Source organism: Populus alba, chromosome 7, assembly GCF_005239225.2.
Source record: "Populus alba chromosome 7, ASM523922v2, whole genome shotgun sequence".
Taxonomy (NCBI): domain Eukaryota; kingdom Viridiplantae; phylum Streptophyta; class Magnoliopsida; order Malpighiales; family Salicaceae; genus Populus; species Populus alba.
The window spans coordinates 305,228-331,085 of NC_133290.1; the positions used below are offsets into that span (position 1 = coordinate 305,228).

The 25,858-nt window shown below is 38.3% G+C and overlaps 2 protein-coding genes and 1 long non-coding RNA gene across 3 annotated transcripts; 1 reads left to right on the forward strand and 2 right to left on the reverse strand.

The window, feature by feature from the left end:
- Positions 1-1,086: 1,086 nt before the first annotated feature.
- LOC140955765 (uncharacterized) lies at positions 1,087-3,113 on the forward strand. The gene is made up of 3 exons (XR_012170279.1): positions 1,087-1,341; positions 2,260-2,341; positions 2,938-3,113. It is a non-coding gene; the product is annotated as an uncharacterized lncRNA (long non-coding RNA).
- A 5,223-nt stretch (positions 3,114-8,336) lies between these two features.
- Positions 8,337-25,489, reverse strand: LOC118032085 (protein GAMETE EXPRESSED 2). The gene is made up of 19 exons (XM_035036684.2): positions 25,179-25,489; positions 24,766-25,089; positions 24,186-24,524; positions 23,688-24,014; positions 23,387-23,414; positions 18,471-18,643; positions 18,280-18,386; positions 18,070-18,211; positions 17,534-17,842; positions 17,190-17,314; positions 16,684-16,897; positions 13,224-13,227; positions 11,221-11,448; positions 10,885-11,114; positions 9,753-9,991; positions 9,406-9,562; positions 9,110-9,276; positions 8,904-8,998; positions 8,337-8,797 (listed from the first exon to the last, which is right to left on the reverse strand). The coding sequence occupies exons 1-19, from the start codon at positions 25,255-25,257 to the stop codon at positions 8,659-8,661; spliced, it is 3,426 nt and encodes a 1,141-aa protein (XP_034892575.1). The 5' UTR covers positions 25,258-25,489; the 3' UTR covers positions 8,337-8,658.
- Positions 18,618-23,376, reverse strand: LOC118032090 (uncharacterized). Its single transcript, XM_073410498.1, has 7 exons — positions 23,268-23,376; positions 21,263-21,382; positions 21,036-21,166; positions 20,245-20,356; positions 19,980-20,165; positions 19,098-19,842; positions 18,618-18,983 (listed from the first exon to the last, which is right to left on the reverse strand). Exons 1-5 carry the CDS (start codon positions 23,273-23,275, stop codon positions 20,129-20,131), a joined length of 408 nt encoding a protein of 135 aa, XP_073266599.1. The 5' UTR covers positions 23,276-23,376; the 3' UTR covers positions 18,618-18,983; positions 19,098-19,842; positions 19,980-20,128.
- Positions 25,490-25,858: the final 369 nt, after the last annotated feature.

The following is a 25,858-nucleotide window of genomic DNA, read 5'->3' on the forward strand; positions in this document are numbered from 1 at the left end:
AGATTGGTATCCTTGCATGCAGTTGCACAGAGAATTGATAGGAAATACTAACAAACTGGGAAATAGAAAGGATTCAATCACGATATACTTGAAATTATATGGACTCAATTGTTAAAATTTTATATTTTATGGTTAATTTGAGTATCCTCTGTAATTAACAGCACCTAGCTTTTGAACGAACTTGAATAGCTTGTTGTCTTCTTCAATGCAAACAACCATCCACGTGGAAACTGCATGTTATTTGAGTCTGTAGATTCTTATCGTTGCAACGTTGGTAACCTTTTTTTCGATAAAAAAAATTAAATTATATAAAAATTAAATTAAAATAACACATATTCAAAAACAATTCAAATAACTAAACATATAATTTGACTCCAAAAAATTATTAAAAATGATATATTTTTTTTAAAAAAAATATTAAGATTATAAATATATTAGATCGACTTGGATGACCTTAAATTAACCTGTTAATTTACTTAGATAATAAGACAAAAATAACCCTAAATTAAAACAAATTATAAAATCCAGATCTCAATCAATTTAATATTAAAAAATAAACTTAAAAAAAATTAATTTTTTTTAAAAATCTAAATCAATTCAAGTTAATCTATCAAATATATGAATCATCAAACCATAATAAACTTACATATATAAAAAAATATATAAAACTTGATTCTTAATCAACCCATTATTGAAGGATAAAATTAAAAAAAAAACCTCAAGTAAACTCGCCAAACCCATAATTTGGGTCATAAGAGCGGAATAACCTTATAGAAAACAAACAAAAAAAATTAACCCTGATAAACCCGAGTTACACTATGAAACCCATGTCGCAAGTGATGAAACTAAGATAAATACATATACACCAAATCAAAATAAATTATGAAACATAATTCTTAATCAACCCATTGTTGAAAAATAAATTTTTTTTAAAAATCCAATATAAATAAAGAATAAATAAAATAACCAAGTCAAGCTAAGTTAATCTGTAAAATTCATGATCCACGTTGTGAGACTATAATAGCCTAAGAGGAAGTAAGCTGTAAAGAATTATAAAATCTAATTTTTAATCAATATAACTGTAATGTTTTGAAATTAATAAGATAGAATTTTACAACAAAGCCCTTGGAGGCTTAAAAGTTGGAATAAATGAATAAAGGGTATTATGGTAATTGAACAAAAATTGATAAATATAAATAGGAAGTAAAGAAAAAAAAAAGAAGGGAAAGTGATATGAAATTAGAGAGCAGAACCGTGAGAGAGAAGAGAGAAAGAAGAAGAAGAGAAAAGAAGGGAAAATAAGGGAAAAAGGAAAAGATTTGGAGGAAATAAGTGAAAAAGGTAAGATTTAGGTTGTTTAATGTGTATAATATGTTAATTAAACTTTAATTTCAGTTTTGATGAATGTTAGGGTTTTGAGAATTTGTGTTTTGGGTTTAATTGATGAATTAAATTGAAGGTTAGGGGTTGATTGTTGTGTTTAATTGATGATTTAGTTGATTATGGAAGATTGTGATGATTTTGAGTTATGGTTTTGTTTGAATAGTGAATTTGTGTTAGAAATCAGGGGATAACAGTAGGAGATCTGTTGAAATTCTGGGTTTGAGGTTGAAGATGACGAAAATTCAATTTGGTCCCTCAATTTCCGAAAATTACAGTTTAGTCCCCGAACTTTGGAAAATTACAAATTGGTCCCTGGAGCATATTCCGAGATTCTGAACAGAATAACATATGAATTATGGACATAATTACTGTATAGATAAGATAATTTAACACTTTCAATTTAGTCCTCCAATTTGACAAAAAGTACAATTTGACCCTAAAAATTTAGTAAAATTCCAGAATGATCCCTGAAGCATAATGATACATCCTGGACAGAATTGAGGATTAATTGAGGTCAGAATTTCAGTATATTCATGGATTTATGACAAATTTCAGTTTGGTCCTCCATTTGATAAAAGTTACAATTTGGCCCTAAAAATATAAAAAAATTCCAGATTAGTCCCTATCTGTAATATTAGCTTTTGCAGATTAGTTTGATGAATAATTAAGGGTTATTTAGTGAATTATTACCAAATTTATTAGTTGTTCTTATTATGGATTAGATTTCGGGAAAACCGTTAGATTTTGTGTTTTTGAGAAAATTACCTAGTTAGTTCAAAAACCATATAGGGTTACGGTATACACCCTTAGTTAAGTTTATTAAATAGGTTAAAAGTTCTTTCGAGTCGTTCTTGAATATGTCTCCTTTGTATTCAGATAATCCTGATATTCTACCGACGGGACGTCAGTAGGATTTTCTTCAGTGTCTGCTTTTGGCTTCTGTTTGCTTTTGAGTCAGGTGAGTGGATAATTTTCCATATGCATGAGAAATATTATAAATATTTGATTTGTTAATATGAATTGGATCATGCTTCTTGATAATATATATGTTGATTATTATCCTTGATATGATAAAGCATGATCAATTATTGAATCTGATTTCTTGATATGAACCAATATGATTTGACTTCTAATTTGACTTGTGAATTGATAGCTCCTCATTTGATGGATGTCATGAGTTGAGCTTTGAGATATGAATATGTTTGTTTGATTGTGATTATGAACCTATGGTATGTCAGTCAGAATACCCATGCTAACAGGGTAGTGCTAGTCTTTGTGCACATCGTATCTGAACCCTAGTTGGTCGGAGGAGTCACCAACCTGTGTGGACTGATCATCCCACAGTACGGAGCCTCATGCTCATTGCATTTTGATTTTCTGACGAGTTCTACCATATGATATTCTTGTTATGGCCTATTTGATAAACCTTCGTATAAGAACTAAAGCCATACTTGTATATATATTTCTCATTGTTATATTACCTCGTGTGTGTATATTGAACGTTATCTACTCACTGAGTTGTTGAACTCACCCTCTCATTATTATTCTTTTCAGGCTTATAGCTTGATAGCGGGTTACTTTTGTTGAACCTTCCGAACCTGCTTTTTGGTTGTAATTTGTACCTTCCTTTTTATGTTTAGTGCTCCAAAACTATGAAATTATATTAACTCTTGTATTAAGACAATCACATTATGTTATGAAGTTAGTTTATTGTTAATGCTGTGTTAAACTCTGATTGAGTTGTTTAAAAGATTGTATGTAAGTTTGGGTTCGCATAGGTTTGGAACCTTGGAGGGGAACCTTGCCTATGTGCCGGTCATGGATCCGGGATTCGGGTCGTGACAATAACGTTGAAGGATAAATTAAAAAATAATACAAATTAAAAAAAAAAAACACAAGTTAACTCACTAAACTAGCAACACATGTCATGAGACCATATAACAAAACAAGCCACCTTTTATTTTGTTTTTGTTAATGTGACCAGTCCCTCAAAGTGAAAAAATGAAAAGTACCCCCCTCTCTCTCAGGCCATGGTTTCAGGCACTAAGAACCACCACCCCTCCTCCTATAAGCCACCCAAGAACCACCACTTAGCCTTGTCTTGCATCATCCTATACTCAACCAGAAAAGAAAACTGATTAGCTTAGACTTTGAAAGGGAAATAAAATTAGGTTAACAAAAGCAGAGGAGTAAAAACAAAATGCACTAAAGTGAGGCTGACATTGTAAAACTGAATAACAAATATGTACATGTAGATCTAGTACATTGATCACCATCAATCATAAGAACATAAGTTGCTCAGCTGCAACAATTTCTGTTTGTTAAGTTTTTTCAGCAAGGGAACCAACAACATCCGGCATAACATGGCAAGAAAAACTTTTCCTAGAAGCAGTTTGAAATATTCCAAGGATGGCAGAGAACTCAATCTTCATAAAAATTGCAAAAGCATTTCGATTGAAGGCTAAAATTTGCCATTTTTCCGAAAAGAGCTTTCAAACTAAATCGAAAATTTGGAAGTTTAAGGTCAATCTTTGGAGCAACGATCACCACAACAACACCATTCTAAAAAGTTATCATTTTCGCGGAGCGAAATCCAACGGTTTTTTTACTGCTTGAGAAAAGAAAAAAGTTTTATAGCAGCAGCATAAGAATTAAAAGAAAAAACTCATACCTATTAGTGATGAAACCAAATACTTGACCCATCTTCCTCTTCATCTTCAGTTCTGCAAGCAGCAACGGCAGATTTGAAACCAAAATCGGGCATCTCAAGTAATTGGGCAGACAGATGGCCCCAGGATACAGAAATCTTTATAGTCGTTGATGTACAGGTTGAAGAAAGTAAAGATGCAATAAAGCAAGACTTACATTTTCCTGCTAGCTGATAATGTTCTGAAGTTATTAGTAAATGAATTTAGATAATTCTTCTGTATATAAGTAGAATGTCGGAGGGTGATTTGTTTTGTCATGGATGTTAACCTCTCTGTCTTGATTTGAAGTCAATTTTCTAATCTCATACGACTTCTTTGTCATACAGCCTGGGAAATATTTTACAACTGTTCCTTTCTCCCATCTCCCCCCCTCTTTATTTCTATGTTTAACTTCGAATGTCAATTTCTCGTCCCTTCTGTTAATTCATATAGACAGGTCTTACATGAGATAGCTCCGTATTAACTGTATATCTGACAATAATTTGGAAGAATTTTTGTCTCATGTTGCTGATTCCGACCTAGTGGAAAACTGCTTTCTTTGGTCTCAAGCAAGGCCTGCTATTGTTATGAAATCGTATGCTGCATTCTAGACGTTCTTCATTGGTTTCGGAGTCTTGATTCCATCTTTCCTTATCATTAATTGTTTGTGTAAATTCACAAATTTTTCGAGAAACTATGATGAAAACAAGCACATTTGTCACTAATTTGCAAGGCTAGAAATTCTGCTAGTCGCCTGTGCATCTTCCGAACTGTTTTATGCAGACTATTTACATGATATTAATTATTGGTTACACAGAAAGGATTCACCATCATCAGTTGTAGAGTCAAGCCACTGTTTCTTTGGAGAAATGGCAAATTAGTGTTAGAAATATAAATTGTGAGTATGTGACAATGATTCTTGAAATTTTTTTGGGGGCCATCTTATAGCACAATTAGCGTAGCAAATGCAGGGATGGTTACAGCTTAAGATAGAACCTTTGAATCTGCCAGAGCCCAACCATCTACATTATGAAAGTTTATTCATTTTATCAACCGCTGCAAATCTACATAATCATGATGCAATGATAGGGAAAAAACCCAATCTACGTTTATGCTAAGTCACATACTTTGTCCAGGAAACTACTTGACGAACCGTAACCCTTACTCCATTATTTCTACCTAATCTGTTACTGCAGTTAACCGAAACATCTGTTTGCTCTGTTTCTGAGATGGCTGCCAACACTTGGTCAAGACGTCTTCCTGGCAGGCATGCAGGCTTTTTGTTAGAAGCTGCGGAGCTAAAAGGATTAGGAGGTTTACTTAAGCTGTCTCCTTCCCCTCCCAGCATATGGACAACAATTTTCAAGGAAGGACGGTCCACTGGGTTCCACTGAATGCACCACAGCCCTGTTGGGTATGCAACCAAAGTCCCACATTGGCTAGAAATGGGGAGGATCAAGGGTATATAAAGATGGACAAATATCTCCATTGGTATGAGGCCTTTTGGGGTATAGCCCAAGAGCAAATCCATGAGGGTTTAGGCCCAAAGTGGACAATATCATACCAATGTGGAGAAAGTGGTGTTCGTAGTCCCTACAAGTGGTATCAGAGCCTTGCCCCGGAGTTAGCCATGATGGATGAATCCTCGAAATGCCGAACAAAAGGTGGTGGGCCCCCAAGCAAATCACGATGTAATCCGTGGATCAGCTCTATTGGATAGGCGGTGTGCTCCTGGTGCTTCGCTTCACGGACGTGTCCTGGCTCCAATACGGTGAAGAGGAGTTGACCTAGAAAGAGCAAACTCTCAAGTCAAGGTAGTGCTCTCCGGATGCTTCATGGACGTGTCCTAACCCCAACACGGTGAAGTGGAGAATGAAGAATCATGGTTGATAGAGAGTGGACGGATAAATGATTGTTTGAGGGGAGGCTCGGTGGTCCTTTGTTTGAGGGGAGGATTGTTGGGTATGCAACCAAAGTCCCACATTGGCTAGAAATGGGGAGGATCAAGGGTATATAAAGATGGACAAATATCTCCATTGGTATGAGGCCTTTTGGGGTATACCCAAGAGCAAATCCATGAGGGTTTAGGCCCAAAGTGGACAATATCATACCAATGTGGAGAAAGTGGTGTCCGTAGTCCCTACAAGTGGTATCAGAGCCTTGCCCCGGAGTTAGCCATGATGGATGAATCCTCGAAATGCCGAACAAAAGGTGGTGGGCCCCCAAGCAAATCACGATGTAATCCGTGGATTAGCTCTATTGGATAGGCGGTGTGCTCCTGGTGCTTCGCTTCACGGACGTGTCCTGGCTCCAATACGGTGAAGAGGAGTTGACCTAGAAAGAGCAAACTCTCAAGTCAAGGTAGTGCTCTCCGGATGCTTCATGGACGTGTCCTAACCCCAACACGGTGAAGTGGAGAATGAAGAATCATGGTTGATAGAGAGTGGACGGATAAATGATTGTTTGAGGGGAGGCTCGGTGGTCCTTTGTTTGAGGGGAGGATTGTTGGGTATGCAACCAAAGTCCCACATTGGCTAGAAATGGGGAGGATCAAGGGTATATAAAGATGGACAAATATCTCCATTGGTATGAGGCCTTTTGGGGTATACCCCAAGAGCAAATCCATGAGGGTTTAGGCCCAAAGTGGACAATATCATACCAATGTGGAGAAAGTGGTGTCCGTAGTCCCTACAAGTGGTATCAGAGCCTTGCCCCGGAGTTAGCCATGATGGATGAATCCTCGAAATGCCGAACAAAAGGTGGTGGGCCCCCAAGCAAATCACGATGTAATCCGTGGATCAGCTCTATTGGATAGGCGGTGTGCTCCTGGTGCTTCGCTTCACGGACGTGTCCTGGCTCCAATACGGTGAAGAGGAGTTGACCTAGAAAGAGCAAACTCTCAAGTCAAGGTAGTGCTCTCCGGATGCTTCATGGACGTGTCCTAACCCCAACACGGTGAAGTGGAGAATGAAGAATCATGGTTGATAGAGAGTGGACGGATAAATGATTGTTTGAGGGGAGGCTCGGTGGTCCTTTGTTTGAGGGGAGGATTGTTGGGTATGCAACCAAAGTCCCACATTGGCTAGAAATGGGGAGGATCAAGGGTATATAAAGATGGACAAATATCTCCATTGGTATGAGGCCTTTTGGGGTATACCCCAAGAGCAAATCCATGAGGGTTTAGGCCCAAAGTGGACAATATCATACCAATGTGGAGAAAGTGGTGTCCGTAGTCCCTACAAGCCCCGCCATTGCTAGTTTATTTGCAATTTTAGCATCTTCTTCTTCTTCCTCGATATGGAGCCGTAGGTCTTGTCCTTCTTCAAAAAGATTATAAATCCATTCTGGGAAGTATATTTCTTCGCCATTTTCTGACTTGTAGTCAACATTTTCCTTTCCTCCAACCATTTCTAGCACTAACATCACAAAAGTCCATTTATTTGAATACACCAGGTCAAGAAGGTAGATAAATATGCTCTTAAAATCATTTGAAAAAGATAAATAAATATGGAAGTGAAATAATTAAAAAATTTCACTCCACTACATTACTAGATCTATTTCCATAAATCTCTGATTTTTTTTTATTAGATATCTTCCTTCCTGCATCTCGTTGAACCATTTTGAGAATGAAACAATCATTTTACGAAAACTTTGGTTGCTAATGTAAAAGGATGCACTACTCATCATATAAGAAAAAAAAAAAGACATTCTATACAAAAATTTAGTCAATTTTTTTTTGTATGATCCAAATAATATAATCCATCAATTTGTTTTCTTGCTGTAGCCTTACTTCCAAATACATTACATTATTGCCAATAATGCACGTATTCAATATTTTTCTCTAAATCTAGCTAACTAATAATTGGATTTTCTTGTCATATATTCCACTCATAGTTCTGTGTATACATGAGCATGCTATCAACAAATTAAACTACAAGTCACATTAGTGCTCTTATTTAAAAAAAAAAAAAGTAAGGAAAAAGGATACTAAAATCAAACATGAAAGGTGTCTCTGTGATCTTTATGCTCCTTCTGCTTATCTTTGCTGTGACTGCTGGTAATTCTTCAATCCCAATTTCTTTATTGACCAGTTTCTTGCAACGTAGGAATGATCGTTAAGGAATACATATATATATATATATATATATATATATATTAATTATGGATTAATCTTACGTTGTTTTGAATTACATTGTGTCCGCAGGAAAACAAGCACATGAAGCAGTTAAATATAATATGATATAACAGCGTATTTAGAATATATTCCTGCACATGCTAGTCTGTCTATATACATCTTCTAAATCATAGTGATTCAAGATGTTCATGTAATAGAAGGAAAAGTCCCTTGCTTAAGCCACAAGACTAGATAGGGCTCAAAAAAGCATCCCAAGCTGGTGCAATTTATGCCACCAAGCAAGCTACCAAGGCACATCAGGCTTTTTATAGACTGTTCAACTTGTTTTTTATACTGCTTTTCTTGTCACTAACTGTCGTTAATATTAGCAGAAAACCATATAATGTGCTTCTCAAGAGCTGCAATAGTACAATGTCTCGTCCCCATTTACTTGGTTTAATTTCGTAGAACTGATCAAAAGGTTTCCTTTTGATCCTTCTCAATAACAAGTGGGGTAAGACCAGGTGGAGTCTGTAGATGTCGGCTGCTAGAAGATCCAGGAGGGCTACTTATGTTCTTGCCAGTTTCTTCAACTCCTAAACGTCGATTGGAGCTGCAAATTGGCACATCAGCTTGTTAGAGGAATAAAAAAATAATTCGGAAAAGAGGAATAAATGAACTAAAAAAAAATCATCCTGCTTGATTGGTTAGATAGTTACCGTTGTCGAAAGTTGGAAGTTTGGCCACTAAGCAAGAAAGGGCTTGAACAACAGCATGTGAAGTTTGTCGTATCCTCCGAAAAATCTGTATTCTGCTGTACATATATGATTCAAGAATGTCAGGTTGAAACTTGAGCTTCCAAATGAGTATTCAGAAGTTCCTGTTTCTATTTCGTTTCGTTGCTGAGATATAAGAAGGCACTCACACTTTTTTTCTGGGAATTCTGCACACTAGATAGCTGAGAATTCGTGACACTGATTCTTCTTCTTCTTTCATTTGCAAGATGCATTGCGCATTTGCATGTAAAGAACAGAAGAATCCCTCCTAGAGAAAACACCATAAGAAACTCAACTAAGATAGCTGATCCAAGGGCTGCATCAATGGAGTAAAAAGATGGTGAGTTCATTGGCTACTGATCCTTCTGCGGACACACATTTTGGTTGTACCATTAAGGAAAAAAAAAGAAGCATCTAGTTGCTGAAAGAAAATGTCGATACTCACTGTGAGCTAACAATGAACTCATTGACCTTCTTCGGATAAGTTGTACTGTAGCCTCAGAATATAAAGGCACTGCAATCTTGTCGGTGCAGTCTGAAGAACACCCATAATGTCCCATATCATTTAATTTCACAGTTAAAATGGCATCACTTTCTCTACCCTGCACCCACAGAGGGAAAGAGAATTAGAGAAAAAGATCAATTACAACGATGATTGCCAACTTCATTTAAACAGTCTTTTTGTAAAGTGAATTAGGTTGATAATCTCAACTAAGTCACTTCCCACAGCCAGAAGCACATTGTCGAAACATTTTTTTCCCTTAACCTTCAACATAAAGGAAGCTTACTCACATCATAGGACAGTTGTTGCATGACACTGTTGCATTCGTTAAGCGCCCCCCGGAATCTGACTCCATTAGCTCTGACCATAAAATGTCTTGAGATAGAAACATATGTCTGTATTGGTTGCCACTGATAACTACTCATCACCTTAAGTTCAGTTGTCTTAAGAAGCTCAGCTGCTAGATTGGTTACCAAAAATCCCTTGTCTACTTCCACTGAAAATGTGACTATAAATCCAGACTCGTTGCCTGCAAATAACCCATACAAAGAAAATCAAGTCCCTGAAAACATTTCTGTCAATTATACTTGCTCTTTTACTCTCTTAGGTCTTGAGGGTTTGCGCAAACAGAAATGTCTGGTTCCGAAGTAATTTTGATGGCTAAACAAAATGTTCATGTATATACTGTAGGAAATTCGGACACCACTTATCTCCACATTGGTATGATATTGTCCACTTTGGGCCTAAGCCCTCATGGATTTGCTCTTGGGCTATACCCCAAAAGGTCTCATACCAATGGAGATATTTGTCCATCTTTATATACCCTTGATCCTCCCCATTTCTAGCCAATGTGGGACTTTGGTTGCATACCCAACAATCCTCCCCTCAAACAAAGGACCACCGAGCCTCCCCTCAAACGATCATTCATCCGTCCACTCTCTATCAACCATGATTCTTCATTCTCCACTTCACCGTGTTGGGGTCAGGACACGTCCATGAAGCATCCGGAGAGCACTACCTGATTTGAGAGTTTGCTCTTTCTAGGTCAACTCCTCTTCACCGTGTTGGAGCCAGGACACGTCCGTGAAGCACCTGGAGCACACCGCCTATCCAAGAGCTGATCCACGGATTACACGTGATTTGCTTGGGGGGCCCACCACCTTTTGTTCGGCATTCCGAGGATTCATCCATCATGGCTAACTCCGGGGCAAGGCTCTGATACCACTTGTAGGGACTACGGACACCACTTATCTCCACATTGGTATGATATTGTCCACTTTGGGCCTAAGCCCTCATGGATTTGCTCTTGGGCTATACCCCAAAAGGCCTCATACCAATGGAGATATTTGTCCATCTTTATATACCCTTGATCCTCCCCATTTCTAGCCAATGTGGGACTTTGGTTGCATACCCAACATATACCAGGGTATCCAAGAAGGTCTGGATCTCCAACAGAGAACTCAAACTTGTCTATCGCTTTGTCAAATATCAGCGACTCGTCCTCGTTACTCTTCAGTATGATAAATTTAGGGATTTTGATAAACGGAGGATCGTTGACAGGCTCAACAGAAACTGGAACATCCAGGTCATTCTTTCCATTCTTGTTGCTGGCAGAAACATGAATAGCATCATCCCCGTAGAAATTCTCGCTTCTGATTAGAGTAAGGAAAAACAAGTTATCAATAACATAGGATTCATAGAATACATTCTTAAAGGAGAAATTATAAGGGGAAAAGATTGTGATTCTGTAGATGCTACCCAAGATACTGAATCGATTGAAGGGCTAGATTGATTGCTTCTACACTGCCTTCTAAGATTAAATCTTTAGCTGCATCATCCCCTTTCTTTGCAGAAAATTCACCCCAAATGGGCTGCCAAAACTGCATCAGCACAGGAGACAAAAACACAGTCCCAGATCGAGCGCTGAGAGTGACACAGATTTTCTCTGTTGGATCCGAGTGTTTTATCACAATCGCAGAGAAACCACTGCAGCGAGGGGAAGTGATGAATAAAAAGGACCAAGCATCATGGATTGAATCATCCAAAAGAAACCTTTCAAATATGGTGCAAGTAAATTAAAAGTTCAGTGGTAGATAATACCCTACCCATATCTGGTGTAAGATACCACTCAGTAACAATAATTGAATAGCTACTTCGAGGGAGCTAAATCCTCCTGATACTCTGTTTTTGCTGAAATTATGCTTGCCTTCTTATTAATTCTCATAGCTTAAATAGTAAAACAATTACTGAAATTAAATGACGATTAACAACCCATAATTAATACTATTCTATAACGGACGTAACTCCCAATTAATTACTTCATAACAGTTCTTTTTCCCCAAGACCCACGATCAGGTCATCCTCCTTCATCAAAGTTAAATAATGACTGTGTAACCGAAGGCCACGTCCTAACAGTCCCATGACAATCCCTCCTCCATCAGAAGACCTTGCCCTCAAGGTCAGGGAAGTCTCTTTGCAGCTTATGAAATTCAACCCAGGAGGCGTCATTGACTTCCAGCCCTTTCCATTTAACCAACAGCTCGCTGACAGCCCGCCCATTCTTCTTTTTGAGGCGTCGCTGCAAAATTTCTTCAGGCTCCGCTTGTGGACCACCCCCAACAGTTAATGGAGGAATAGTAGTCGCCAGCATATTTCGAGCACCAAGCTTTTTCTTCAAAACTGAAACATGAAACACGGGGTGAAGGAGGGAGGTGGAGGGAAGGTTCAAACGATAAGCAACACCACCAATCCGTTCTATTATCTGATAAGGTCCATAAAATCTGGGAGAAAGCTTGAGATTTTTGCGCTGCACAACTGAATGCTGTTTATATGGTTGTAGACGAAGGAAGACCCAGTCTCCTACTTCAAAATGTCGTTCAGTACGTTTTAAATCTGCAAAATGCTTCATCCTCTCTTGAGCCACCTGTAGGTTCCCACGTAATAGGCGCAAGATCTGATCACGGCTCTTCAGAGTGTCTTCCACAGACTGAACTGCAGCTGTCCCTGGCGAATGAGCCAACAAAGGTGGGGGTGGGTATCCGTAAACTACCTCAAATGGTGAGAGTTTAGTAGAAGCATGAATGTTGGTATTATACCACCATTCTGCAAGAGGCAACCAGCGTGACCATTCCTTAGGCTTATCCCCAGAAAAACACCGTAAATACTGCTCCACACATTTATTCACAATCTCTGTTTGACCATCCGTTTGGGGATGATAAGCCGACGAAAATTTGAGCTCAGTCCCATGCAATTTGAACAGCTCCTTCCAAAATAGGCTAGTGAACACAGGGTCTCTATCACTGACAATAGATGTAGGCATTCCATGTAGTTTAAAAATATTGGCAATAAAAATCTGTGCAATTTTAGTAGCTGTATAAGGGTGCGCAACTGAGATAAAATGCGCATACTTACTCAATCTATCAACCACCACCAAAATCACACTGAACCCATTAGAAAGAGGCAACCCCTCAATAAAGTCTAAGGAGATATCTGCCCAAACCTTTGTAGGAATAGGCAAAGGTTGGAGAAGACCTGCAGGATGGCTGGTCTCATTTTTGTTGCGTTGGCAAATATCACACTCTTTAATGAACTTTTTAATGTCAGCCTTCATGCCCATCCAATAAAAATTAGCTCTAGCCCGAGATAGAGTTTTATGGAATCCTGAGTGGCCTGCCTGAGGGCTTCCGTGAGATAAGTGGAGCAACTGATTCTTGAGAACACTAGAATCACTAATATACAGCCTGCCCTTGTAAAATAACAACCCATCTTTCATGTCATATTTGGTCTCATCCAAATTATGCCCTGCAAAATCAGAAATCAGTTTTTTTAATTTGGGATCCTCTGAATAGGAGTCCCGTAATGTTGAAATCCAGTTATCAGCAGGGAATGACAAGGCAGTCAGCATTGCTGGAACATTGTCAAATTTCCTGGACAAGGCATCAGCGACCAGATTTTCTTTGCCTTTCTTGTATTCCACCAAAAAATCAAAGCCTAACAATTTAGTTAGCCATTTTTGCTGCATGGGTGTCCCTATTTTCTGCTCAAGTAGGTACTTAAGACTTTGATGGTCCGTCTGCACTCGAAAAGTTTGCCCCAAAACATAAGAACGCCACTTCTTGACTGCCAAAACCAAGGCCATGAGCTCCTTTTCATATGTAGATAGATGCAAGGCCTTCCCATGAATAACCTGACTCATAAAAGCAATGGGTCTTTCTTGTTGCATCAAAACAGCACCTACACCACAACCAGAAGCATCACATTGAATAATAAAGGGTTTAGTAAAGTCAGGAAGAATTAAGACAGGGGGGTTGGTTACAGCATTCTTAAGGGCAGTGAAAGCTTCTTTGGCTGTAGGGGTCCACTCAAAGGAATTTTTTCGGAGTAAAGAAGTTAAAGGATTAGCAATAGAACCATAACCTTTAATGAATTTGCGATAATACCCCGTTAGACCAAGAAATCCCCTTAAAGATTTAAGGGTGGAAGGAAAAGGCCAATTTAACATAGATTCAATTTTTTTAGGATCAGCCCGGACTCCATTTTTAGAGATTAAATGACCAAGATATTCAATCTCCTGACACCCAAAGGAACACTTAGATTTTTTTGCAAAAAGCTGATGATTTTTTAAAATATTCAATACCACTGTTAAATGGTGTTGATGCTCTTCCAAAGTTGTGCTATAAACAAGAATGTCATCAAAAAAAACTAACACGAATTTTCGCAAGAAGGGCTTAAAAATATGATTCATGAGAGATTGAAAAGTGGCTGGAGCATTTGTAAGGCCGAAGGGCATTACGAGAAATTCGTAATGGCCTTCATGAGTGTGGAAAGCAGTTTTTGGGATATCCTTGGGGTTAACTCGAATTTGATGATACCCGGAACGTAAGTCTAATTTACTGAAGATAGTTGCCCCATGCAACTCATCTAGAAGTTCATCCACAATAGGAATAGGAAATTTGGCCTTAATGGTGTCTTTGTTCAAAGCTCTATAATCAACACAAAGACGCCCAGCTACCATCCTGTTTACGAACTAAAAGAACTGGAGAAGAAAATGGACTCTGACTAGGACGAATGATACCCGAAACTAAGCATGTCATTAACAATCTTTTCAATTTCAGTTTTTTTGAAAATAAGGGTAGCGATATGGTCCAACACATACTGGTTTAGCCCTGGTTGAAGAACAATATTGTGGTTATGGTCACGATTTGGTGGCAGACCAGCGGGTTCACAAAAAACTTCCTGAAATTGGTCAAGTAATTCAAACAAAGAAGGTTCAGTTTCAAGAGTAGAAATGCAAAGTGCATCAGGTGAAAGTAGCTGTAATACCAAACCCCGTTTGTCTTGATTCATAGCCTTTCCAAACTGCTCCCATTCATCAAGGAAACTTCTGTGGGTGTAATGCCCTGTAAAAACATGCCTAGAATCCAAGAGATTAAATTCCATGCGTAATTTAACAAAATCCCATAAAATAGGCCCTAAGATACTGAGCCATTGAACTCCTAACACAATATCACAACCACCCAAAGTCAAAACATAAAAATCTGTGTGATAAGTGTTACCCTGCATGTGGAACGGAATATCCACACATTTCCCTGTACTGCACAAGCTGTCCCCATTGGCTACTTTCACCAAGAGTCCTGTTGTTGCTTGTAAGTGAAGATGCGCTCGTTGTGGAATTGAGGGGTCCATGAAATTATGGGTGCTCCCGGTATCGATGAGGATCACCACAGCACAACCATTAACATATCCTAGAATGCGCATGGTTTTGGGGCTCGGAGAACCTGCCAACGCATGAATGGAAATCTCAGGTGCTGATTCTGAATTTCCCTCACTTCCTCCTGAAAGACTATCAGTTTCTTCTAAAAGTCGAGGCTGCTGAATGAGTTGCAGCTCTTCCCCTTCTGAATCCTCACATTCCATTATAAATAAACGAGCTGATTTGCATTTGTGGCCCGGACCCCACTTTTCATCACAGTTGTAACATAATCCCCTTGCTCTCCTCTCTTTCATTTGTACTGGGGACAAGCGTTGGATTGGAACAAGTGCCTTCATATCTGATGTTGGTGAGTTAGGAAGTGGACGTGGGGACGTAGATCCCAACCGTGAACTCCGCCTGAGAGCAGCCACATTTTCCTCCTGCATTTTTGCCATACCAAAAGCCATTGTGAGGCTAGAGGGATTTAACATACGAACCATGAAACGAATATCCTCTCGTAAGCCACTTAAAAAACAACTGAGCTTGTATGGTTCTGCCAACCCTTTAAGTTGATTAGATAAGATCTCAAATTGGGACTTGTAAGCCTCCACAGTTGTCGTTTGTCGTAGCCTTGTAAGAGTCTCCATTGGATCATCCAAAATGGAAGGGCCAAACCTGGTAAGTAAAGATTGTGTGAAGCCATCCCAACTAGTGATGCTACCCGAGGACTCTAAGTCCTGAAACCAAGTGAGAGCTTTACCCTCCATGTGAAAAGAACCCAAGAGGACTCGATGATGAGGGTTGGTTTGATGATACGTAAAAAATTGATTAGCACGATAAATCCAACCATTGGGTTCTTCACCATTAAACTTAGGAAAGTCAAGACGAATAGCCCGTGTTTGAATGCCACCCTGTTCTTCAAACAAAGGATTTCGCATGTGGGACCTTGCCCCAGGTGAAGTATCCTCTATCTGCTTCCCGTGGGACCTTGACCCAGATGGAGTATCCTCTATCTGCTTCCGGTGGGTATGGACCAAGGTGTCCACATTAGCAACCACCAATTGTAATTGGTTCGACAAGCCTTCAATTGCCTGTTGCAAGGCTTCTTGATTTTGGTGCTGAATTTCTTGAGTTTGCTTAACTGAAGCCAAGGATTCTACAAGTTGTGAATAACGTGTATTATGCCCATCAGCCATGGATTGAACGGCTCTGATACCACTTGTAAGATACCACTCAGTAACAATAATTGAATAGCTACTTCGAGGGAGCTAAATCCTCCTGATACTCTGTTTTTGCTGAAATTATGCTTGCCTTCTTATTAATTCTCATAGCTTAAATAGTAAAACAATTACTGAAATTAAATGACGATTAACAACCCATAATTAATACTATTCTATAACGGACGTAACTCCCAATTAATTACTTCATAACAGTTCTTTTTCCCCAAGACCCACGATCAGGTCATCCTCCTTCATCAAAGTTAAATAATGACTGTGTAACCGAAGGCCACGTCCTAACAGTCCCATGACATCTGGGACCTATCACATCTTCAGTTGCTTGCAATTGGATTGGAAAGGAAATGAACTGAGGTGGGATGTTGAGAACAGAAATGATTGCAGAAGCAGAAGCAAGGTTTCCATTTACATCAGATAGTGTGTATGTAAAAGAGTCATTCCCGTAATAATCTTTGTAAGGAGTGTATCTAAAGAGATTTCCATTCTGTAAAAGCGAACCACGATCTGGCTGACAAAGTAGAATACATAGCAGTTAAGTGATTTTTCCACGCAAATTCTTCCGAAAAAAGCATTGTTCATAATCTTACATGTGAAATAGCAAGTGGTGGTATACTATCTAACATGAAAAGAGTAAGTGCTGATAATAAAATTTTGGACCAAGGAATCACCAAAGCATGGATTTATGCTTTCAGTAGTTTAAAAACCTTGTAATTTCTCATTCAGACTGAGAAACATTTCCTTTAATGTAGGACGAGAAGATCATCAAAGAACATGAAAAGAACTCGGATTTCATGACTTACTTTTGATAATTCAACAATACTTGCATTGTTACCGGCAAAGTAGTCATTCGCCAAGACATCGAAAGCAATAGACTCATCCTCCCAAACCGAAATGTTATCGTCATTGGCCTTGGGAAAGTATTCAACTGAAAGATGAAGAAAACAACTTGAACAGGAAACCATTGTATCTTCATTTTAATTTAAACAGGAAAAAAAGTCACTACTTGAAGCATAGTTGGAAGGAGAAACAAGCTCATACGTATTGATATCAAGCCGATAATTCAAGTGCAGATTGCTATACCAGAGGGACTACCATTATATGCTTTTGATGATTGTCTATAATGGAGGGGAGCTGTATAACATACCTCCATACATGTTGACACCGAGGGGGCAAGGTGACAAACGTTTGCCATCAAAAGAAACACACATCTCATAAGCTCCAACATCCTTAACCGCATATCGAATGCAGTATGTACCATTATCGTTATCCACAAACATTCCACTTGAAAAACCAGACTTGTTAACTGAAGCTATCTCTAGTGTCAGTCTTGACTGCTGGGACAGGACAGGATTAAAAAATGAATCCACCAGTTGCACTGCCATTTCATTTTCAATCATCTTTGGCGCCCTCAAAGAAAATTTCTGAATTGTCGAGAGTGATACATTAACCTCACCTACATCACAGTAGAAACCTCTTAGTGAAAAAGAAATTGATGCAGTTACCACCATTATTACCAGGAAATTCAAAACAGAACAAGAACAAAGCTCAACAACATATATGGCTGCCAAATGGAAGTTCAAACCAAGAAACGATTGAACCATAAACAACATGTCTTCTTGATGAATGGCAAGGAAAATTTAGGAAATCGGTCCAAATCAAAGGTTAAATTACTGACAATACCTGCTCTCACTTCCTTTCTGAATGAGTGGCCACTATTCAGCAAAACATTTCCACAGAACACATAAATTTCATAGATTCCACTCTTTTCAGGAGTGTAAATCACATTAAAAGCACTGGCCAGAACTTTTGAGTTTCCTGTAGACTGAATCAAAATAGAAAAAGTTAGAATATGCAGTACACCTGAAGGAAATATGTAAATCAACATCTTACATTTTTTCCCAGATCAACTGAGGATACAGGAGCAATTTCTGACGGTGCCAGAGCAATTTCTGCTTGACGGATAGAATTATTGCCCGCTCTTGGAGTAGATACATTTCCTATTTCATAGATCCATGCTTCATTGTCAGATTTTCTGAATTGTTCATTGAGAAAAAACTATATGATTTACAAATTTCATATACCATTAACAATTGGATTGATGCTTGGCTTTACTGAATAGGAATCAGTTTCCCTTATTATCTGCACTCGAATGCTTTCTACTCCGACAAAAGATGGGTATTGAAAAATGTCATTCAAATAAATTGAAAATTGTGCAATTTCACCAGCAATGGAATCATTTAAACCAGATCCATTGTGTTAGACAATTGACATTTTGTTTCATGTTGTTTAATCAAGTATTGTCTGTTTTCTTTTCTTTCATTTCTGTTTTGATTTTGTTAAAGTAAATCCCTTGTTTTTCTGATGTTGTTGCTGAGATTAGTGGCAGCATATTCTCCACTATAGTTAGTGGCTAGTGACAGCATATTATCCACTACAGTTAGTGGCTGATAACTAGGGATGTTTGTTAAGCTTTCTCATGTATTTAAAGACATGCAGTTAATGAAATACTCACTGAGACATTTTATCAAACACCTTGTGTGTAATTCGTGTTCTTCAATACCAGCATTGTTGTTCTTGATTGTGCATCCCTTCACCTGCACAAAACACAGCAACACAATTCTTAACAGTGGTATCAGAGCATCTCAGATCTTACAGGACCAAAACACCTTTTTTTTTCAAAATCTCAAAAATGACATCCAACAACTTACTTTTAAACTCCCCCATTATATTTACTGGTGAAAACTACCATATTTGGTCAGTGAAGATGCAAGCTTTTCTTGAAGCTTATGATCTTTGGGAAATTGTTTCCGAAGACAAACCAGTAGCTCCCTTACCAACAAATCCCACTATGGCTCAAATCAAGTTCAGCAGTGAGGAAAAGGCAAAGAAATCCAAGGCGAAATCAATCATCCAAAATGCTGTGGCAGAAAGCATTTTCTACAGAATTATGGCATGTAATTCAGCCAAAGAGGCTTGGAACAAACTAAAAGAAGAATACCAAGGCAGTGACAGAACAAGGCAAATGCAAGTGCTGAATTTGAAGAGAGATTTTGAGGCACTTAACATGCAAGAAGATGAAACAATCTCTAAGTATTCTGATCGAATTTCACTAATTATCAACAACATCAGATTACTTGGAGAAGACTTTCCTGACAGTAGGATTGTGGAGAAGGTTCTTGTGACTCTTCCTGAGAGGTTTGAATCCAAAATCTCCTCTCTAGAAGAATCAAAGGACCTCAGTAAAATCTCATTAGGTGAACTAATGAGTGCTCTTCAAGCACAGGAGCAACGAAGAACAATCAGGCAAGACAGATTGACTGAAGGAGCCTTTTATGTGCAAAAACAACAAGCTGGAAAAGGAAAGAAGTTGCCTAATCTGAGATTCAAAGGCAGAAATGAAGGGGGCAGCACTAGTGAAGCTTCAAAACAAAAGAAGTTTCCTCCTTGCACTCACTGCAAAAGAAACACACATTCAGAAAAAATATTGTTGGTGGAGGCCAGATGCAATTTGTGGAAATTGCAAGCAATCAGGGCACATCACAAAGGTCTGCAAGTTCAAAAAATCAGATCCAAAACCTCAACAAGCTCACCTAGCAGATGAAGTTGATACACAGGAGGAGCAATTCTTTGCTGTCACTTGTTTCTCAACAAATGATCCAGCTGATACTTGGCTTATTGACAGTGGATGCACACATCATTTGTGCAATGATGCTGGAATGTTCAAAACCCTTGATGAATCTTACAAATCCAGAGTAAAGGTTGGCAATGGAGAATTTCTGGAGGTCAAAGGCAGATGGTCAGTAAATGTTCAAACAAGTTCAGGTATCAAAATCATTCCTGATGTGTTATTTATACCTGAAATCAGTCAAAATTTGTTGAGTGTTGGACAAATGATGGAGAAAAACTATTCTCTTCAGTTTAAGGATCATAAATGCATTATCTTTGATCCTTCTGGAGAACAAATGTTCTGTGTAAAGATGAAAAACAGAAGCTTTGTTGTTGACTGGGATAAAGTATCCAATCATGCATATGTGAGTGCTACTCAGGATATTTCAAAATCTTTGGCATAAAAGATTTGGACATTTCAATCAAAAGGGCTTGTCAATTTTGAAACAAAAGGAAATGGTTGAAGCATTGCCCACATTGAATGGTGAGATTCAATTGTGTGAAACATGTCAACTTGGCAAGCAATCAAGGCCACCATTTCCTAAAAGGCAAGCATGGAGAGCCAGCCAAAAACTTCAGCTCATCCACACTGACGTGTGTGGACCTATGAAGACAACCTCATTATGTGGTAACAAGTATTTCATTCTCTTTATTGATGATTATACTAGGATGTGTTGGGTGTATTTCATCAAATTTAAGAGTGAAGTATTTACAATCTTTCAAACATTCAAAGCTTTAGTTGAGAATCAAAGTGACATGCTAATTAAATGCTTAAGATCTGACAATGGTACTGAATATACTTCAAATTAGTTTCTTGAGTTTTGCAACAGCAGAGGCATTGTGCACCAGTACACTACACCATATACACCACAACAAAATGGTGTATGTGAGAGGAAGAACAGGACAGTAATGGAGATGGCTAGATGTCTCTTACTTGAAAAGAAAATGCCAAACAAATTATGGGCAGAGGCAGTCAATACCTCTGTTTACTTGCTGAACCGACTTCCAACCAAAGCACTGGAGGACAAGACACCATACGAAGGCTGGAATGGTGTTAAACCTGCTGTAGATCATCTTCGAATCTTTGGCAGCATATGCTATTATCATATAGCTGAGCCATAGAGGAGCAAACTTGACAACAAAGCTCAAAAGGGAGTTCTTGTGGGTTATGGAATAACAACCAAAGGATACAGAATTCTTTGCTTACAAACAGAGAAGGTAATTCTCAGCAGAGATGTGAAGGTTGATGAAGCAATCACATGGGATTGGGAACATCAGAAAAATATGATTTCTGATCAACCATTCACCATTCAGCCCCAGCCAGTAGCTGATGAATTAGTGGATGATTTTCCAGTTAGAGGCACAAGATCATTGGAAGATATTCACCTAAGATGCAACATGGCAATCCTAGAACCAACCAGCTATACTGAAGCTCAAGAATTTCCAGCATGGAGGAGAGCAATGGAGGCAGAAATGGAAATGATCAACAAAAATGCAACATGGCAGCTGATTGAAAGGCCTAAGCATCGCAAGGTGATAGGTGTAAGATGGGTTTTCAAAACAAAACTCAATTCAGATGGGTCAGTATGCAAACACAAGGCTAGATTGGTGGTAAAGGGCTATGCTCAACAATATGGTGTGGACTACCTAGAGACCTTTGCTCCAGTAGCAAGGTATGATACTATTAGACTTCTCATTACACTTGCAGCACATAACTCTTGGCAGATTCACCAACTTGATGTCAAGTCTGCCTTCTTGAATGGATTTCTTGCTGAAGAAATCTTTATAGAGCAACCCGATGGGTATGCTGTTAAAGATAAAGAAGATCATGTGTATCTACTTAAGAAGGCCTTGTATGGGTTGAAACAAGCTCCCCGAGCTTGGTATGACAGAATGGACACACATCTGCTTCAACTTGGGTTCAGCAGAAGCCAAAAATGAAGCAACTTTGTATGTGAAATCATGTGGTAACCATTTTCTAATTGTATCTATTTACGTAGATGATATGCTTATCACAGGAAGTGAACTTGGAATGATCCAAGAGTTCAAAGATGAAATGAAGAAGATGTTTGAAATGTCTGACCTTGGAATGATGAATTACTTCCTTGGAATGGAAGTGATGCAATCCAGCAATGGCATTTTACATGCCAAAAGAAGTATGCTTCAGACATCCTAAAAAGATTCAAAATGGAGGATTGTAAACCAGTAGGGACTCCTATGACAACAAGTATCAAGCTTAGCAAGGATGATGAATCTGAAAAAGTGGATGAAAGTTTGTATAGAGGCTTAATTGGCAGCCTTCAATATCTTACAGCAAGTAGACCTGACATATTATTTGCTATGAGTATTCTTTCAAGGTTCATGCATTCTCCAAGGGAGACTCATTTCATTGCAGCAAAAAGGATACTTAGATACATCAAAGGTACCATTGATCTTGGTATTTTCTGTCCAAAATCATCAGAAGGGGCTGTGGAACTAAAAGGCTATACTGACAGTGACTGGGAGGCTGTGTTGATGATTCAAGAAGCACTTCAGGGTATTTATTCTCACTCAATTCAGGTGTCTTCACCTGGAGTTCAAAGAAGCAAGAGACAACAGCTCAATCCACTGCAGAAGCAGAGTACATTGCTGCTGCCGCTGCTGTCAACCAAGCAATTTGGTTGAGAAAAATGTTAAAGGATTTGGGACATGAACAGGTTGAAGCTACTAAAATCATGTGTGATAACAGTTCTGCAGTATCAATTTCAAAGAATCCAGTCTTTCATGGACGTACAAAGCATATCAAAATCAAGTTTCATTTTATTAGAGAAGTTCAACAATCTAATGAAGTGATGTTGATTCATTGTTCTTCCGAAGAACAACTTGCAGATATATTTACCAAACCACTACCTAAAGAGAGATTTGAGACATTAAAACAAATGATTGGAATTTGTCGTCAAAATGTCAAGGAGGAGTGTTAGACAATTGACATTTTGTTTCATGTTGTTTAATCAAGTATTGTCTGTTTTCTTTTCTTTCATTTCTGTTTTGATTTTGTTAAAGTAAATCCCTTGTTTTTCTGATGTTGTTGCTGAGATTAGTGGCAGCATATTCTCCACTATAGTTAGTGGCTAGTGACAACATATTATCCACTACAGTTAGTGGCTGATAACTAGGGATGTTTGTTAAGCTTTCTCATGTATTTAAAGACATGCAGTTAATGAAATACTCACTGAGACATTTTATCAAACACCTTGTGTGTAATTCGTGTTCTTCAATACCAGCATTGTTGTTCTTGATTGTGCATCCCTTCACCTGCACAAAACACAGCAACACAATTCTTAACACATTGACTATGCTTGATAATCCATCAGCATAACCTATTCAAATTAAAGCATAAAACGAGCGCCATTTCAGAAAGAAAATATAACTTTATATTAAGCAATTGAAGCATGAGAAGTCATTTATGCTCTACCACAAGTAAAAAGCAAACCTAGTTTTGGACCTAAGAAACTGGCAGGGAAACAATTCATTACAAGTGCAAAAATTAAGAGCAAAAGGCTGCCCAGAAGAGACGGCTAGAGTATGCAAAGGGATAAACACTGACACCAAATGATTGTTAAATACCAAATTTAGCAGCATGTTACACTCACCTATGAACACATTAAAAGAAAATGGCATATTGGAGATGCTTCTATTATGTTTTGTATCTGATATAGTGAGCAAGAAGTTTCCTGGTTCCAGTAGACTGAAGGAACATAACTGAATTCCTGGCATCACCTCGGTGAAGCTCATGTCTGCAAGAGGTATAGACAGGTTCATCTCCTCCTCAAAAACATTGGTGTCGAATTCATAGAATCCTAGAACAGGGTTCCCATATTTATCTTTCTGGTGTATACAAGTTTCCATCTTGGAGAATATTTGCCATACATTTGTTTCAAACTTCCAAGTGGCCTCACAATTGGAAACATCGACAGGTCCTGGTAAAGGCAGTTCAAAATTTTAACAAAAATAGGAAAAGATAAATGCTAAACACTTGGATGACCAAAATAACAGCAATGAAATGACAATGAATTAGGAGCAGAACAAACAACTATGAGTTTCCTATAAAAACAAGTTATTAGCTGATGATAAATGCTACAGCACGTCACCTGGATTCACCTTATACAGAAGCGGACAGCCATTCAAGGCCTGATTTCCTCCTTCCACATGCAACAATAAATTTCCAGATTTTGTAGCAATAAACTCGAGAATGATCTGACCAAATTCATTCCAGCCTATGTGAGTGATGTCTGGCACATTGGCAATGCTACCGTTTTCGTAAAGTTCAGACACAGTAAAATTAAAAGGACGTAGTTCTTGTCCCGTTGAAGTAACATTATTCCCAAATGCATCTCTAGGAACAATCAAAACTGTAGCTTTAGCCCCAGCTTCAAACTCATTTTCGAGATCCCTCCATGACGCAATGCAGGCAGATGCATATATTTTCCCTTCAGTATAACAACACCGACTATCGTTAGCAATTTAGCATACATTTTGAAGGTTATTTGCTCACTGTTATTTATGAACCAAAAAAACAATTAGTTGAACACAACAGATCCAAAAGAGTCACCCTTAAAACTTCAACAAATTTAGCTTTTTCCCTAATCAAGAAGAGCAACTAAAATATCAATCAACACAAAAATGAACCAAAACTTGAACTGGTAATGCTGCAAGAACTATATAAAAAACCTGCTTTAACTTCAAAATGGAGAGAAGAATCAAAGACATGAAAAGGGCCGTCTTCAATAAAAACATTAAAAACTCCAACCCGTATTGGAGTGAAAAGAATTCTCCAAGTATCCGTATCCTCTCCTGCAACATCAAGTAAAACACCAGACACAAAACAAGAATTCCCCATCTTGCCATTCACTGTTATTTTAGGACTAAAAGCATTTCCTTTACTCCTGTCAAACTCTCCTAGCACTTTGATCTTTATTGTTGCAACATCTCCTGCTTGGAATGTGTTGTTGTCGCTTAACCAACTGAATGCAAAGTAGGGTCCTTGTGTTTGTTCTGTAAGAAATGTCAAGTTATAAATAAACTGTCGCTCACTTTTCTACAAATTATAGTGATGTTAAAGGATGATTTTTTAGAAAGGGTACCTGAATTTACAGGTGTAGAAGCCAATGATGCAATGAAAATGAGGCAAGAGAGTGAAACGAAGTGAATTTCGAGTGCCATGACTGAGAAAGAAACTCAAAGTTTGTGAATTTATGTCTCTGCTTTCAAAAGGGATGTGTAACTGTGCTTAGCAGAGCGGTTTATGGCGGTTTACCAACGGTTGGGTTCTCCAAATACACGTGACTTTTGATGCCATAAACGGCTTGAACGACAGGTTGTAGTGAAAACGACATGTCTTTGAGCTGGAAGGGCAACGAGTGCATTGGATCCATCCATTTTGTTTGAAGTCTTCTGAAGAACGTAGTAGGCATTTTGATTTTGTTTGTAGTCCACTGCCATCTGCTTCTCTATCTGAATCTTACTTTCTCCACAACCACGGAAGGAGAAGCTCTAGAATACCTGTGCTGAAGCGGCTAAGGACTAGAAGACATTCATTGCCGACAAGAAAGAAAGTGTTTCGAAGAAATTTGGGAAGGTATTTACTGTTGGCTGTTGAATGATGAGGTCTCATGTTTTGGGATTTACGGGATAGGGGGGAGTGGGAAAGACAACGTTGGCTATGCACATGTCCATAATCAAATTCTTGAGAGATCTGACATTTTATATAAAACTTGGATTGAAGCATACCTTTTTTGAAATCATAGTAAAACGAATCAAGAAG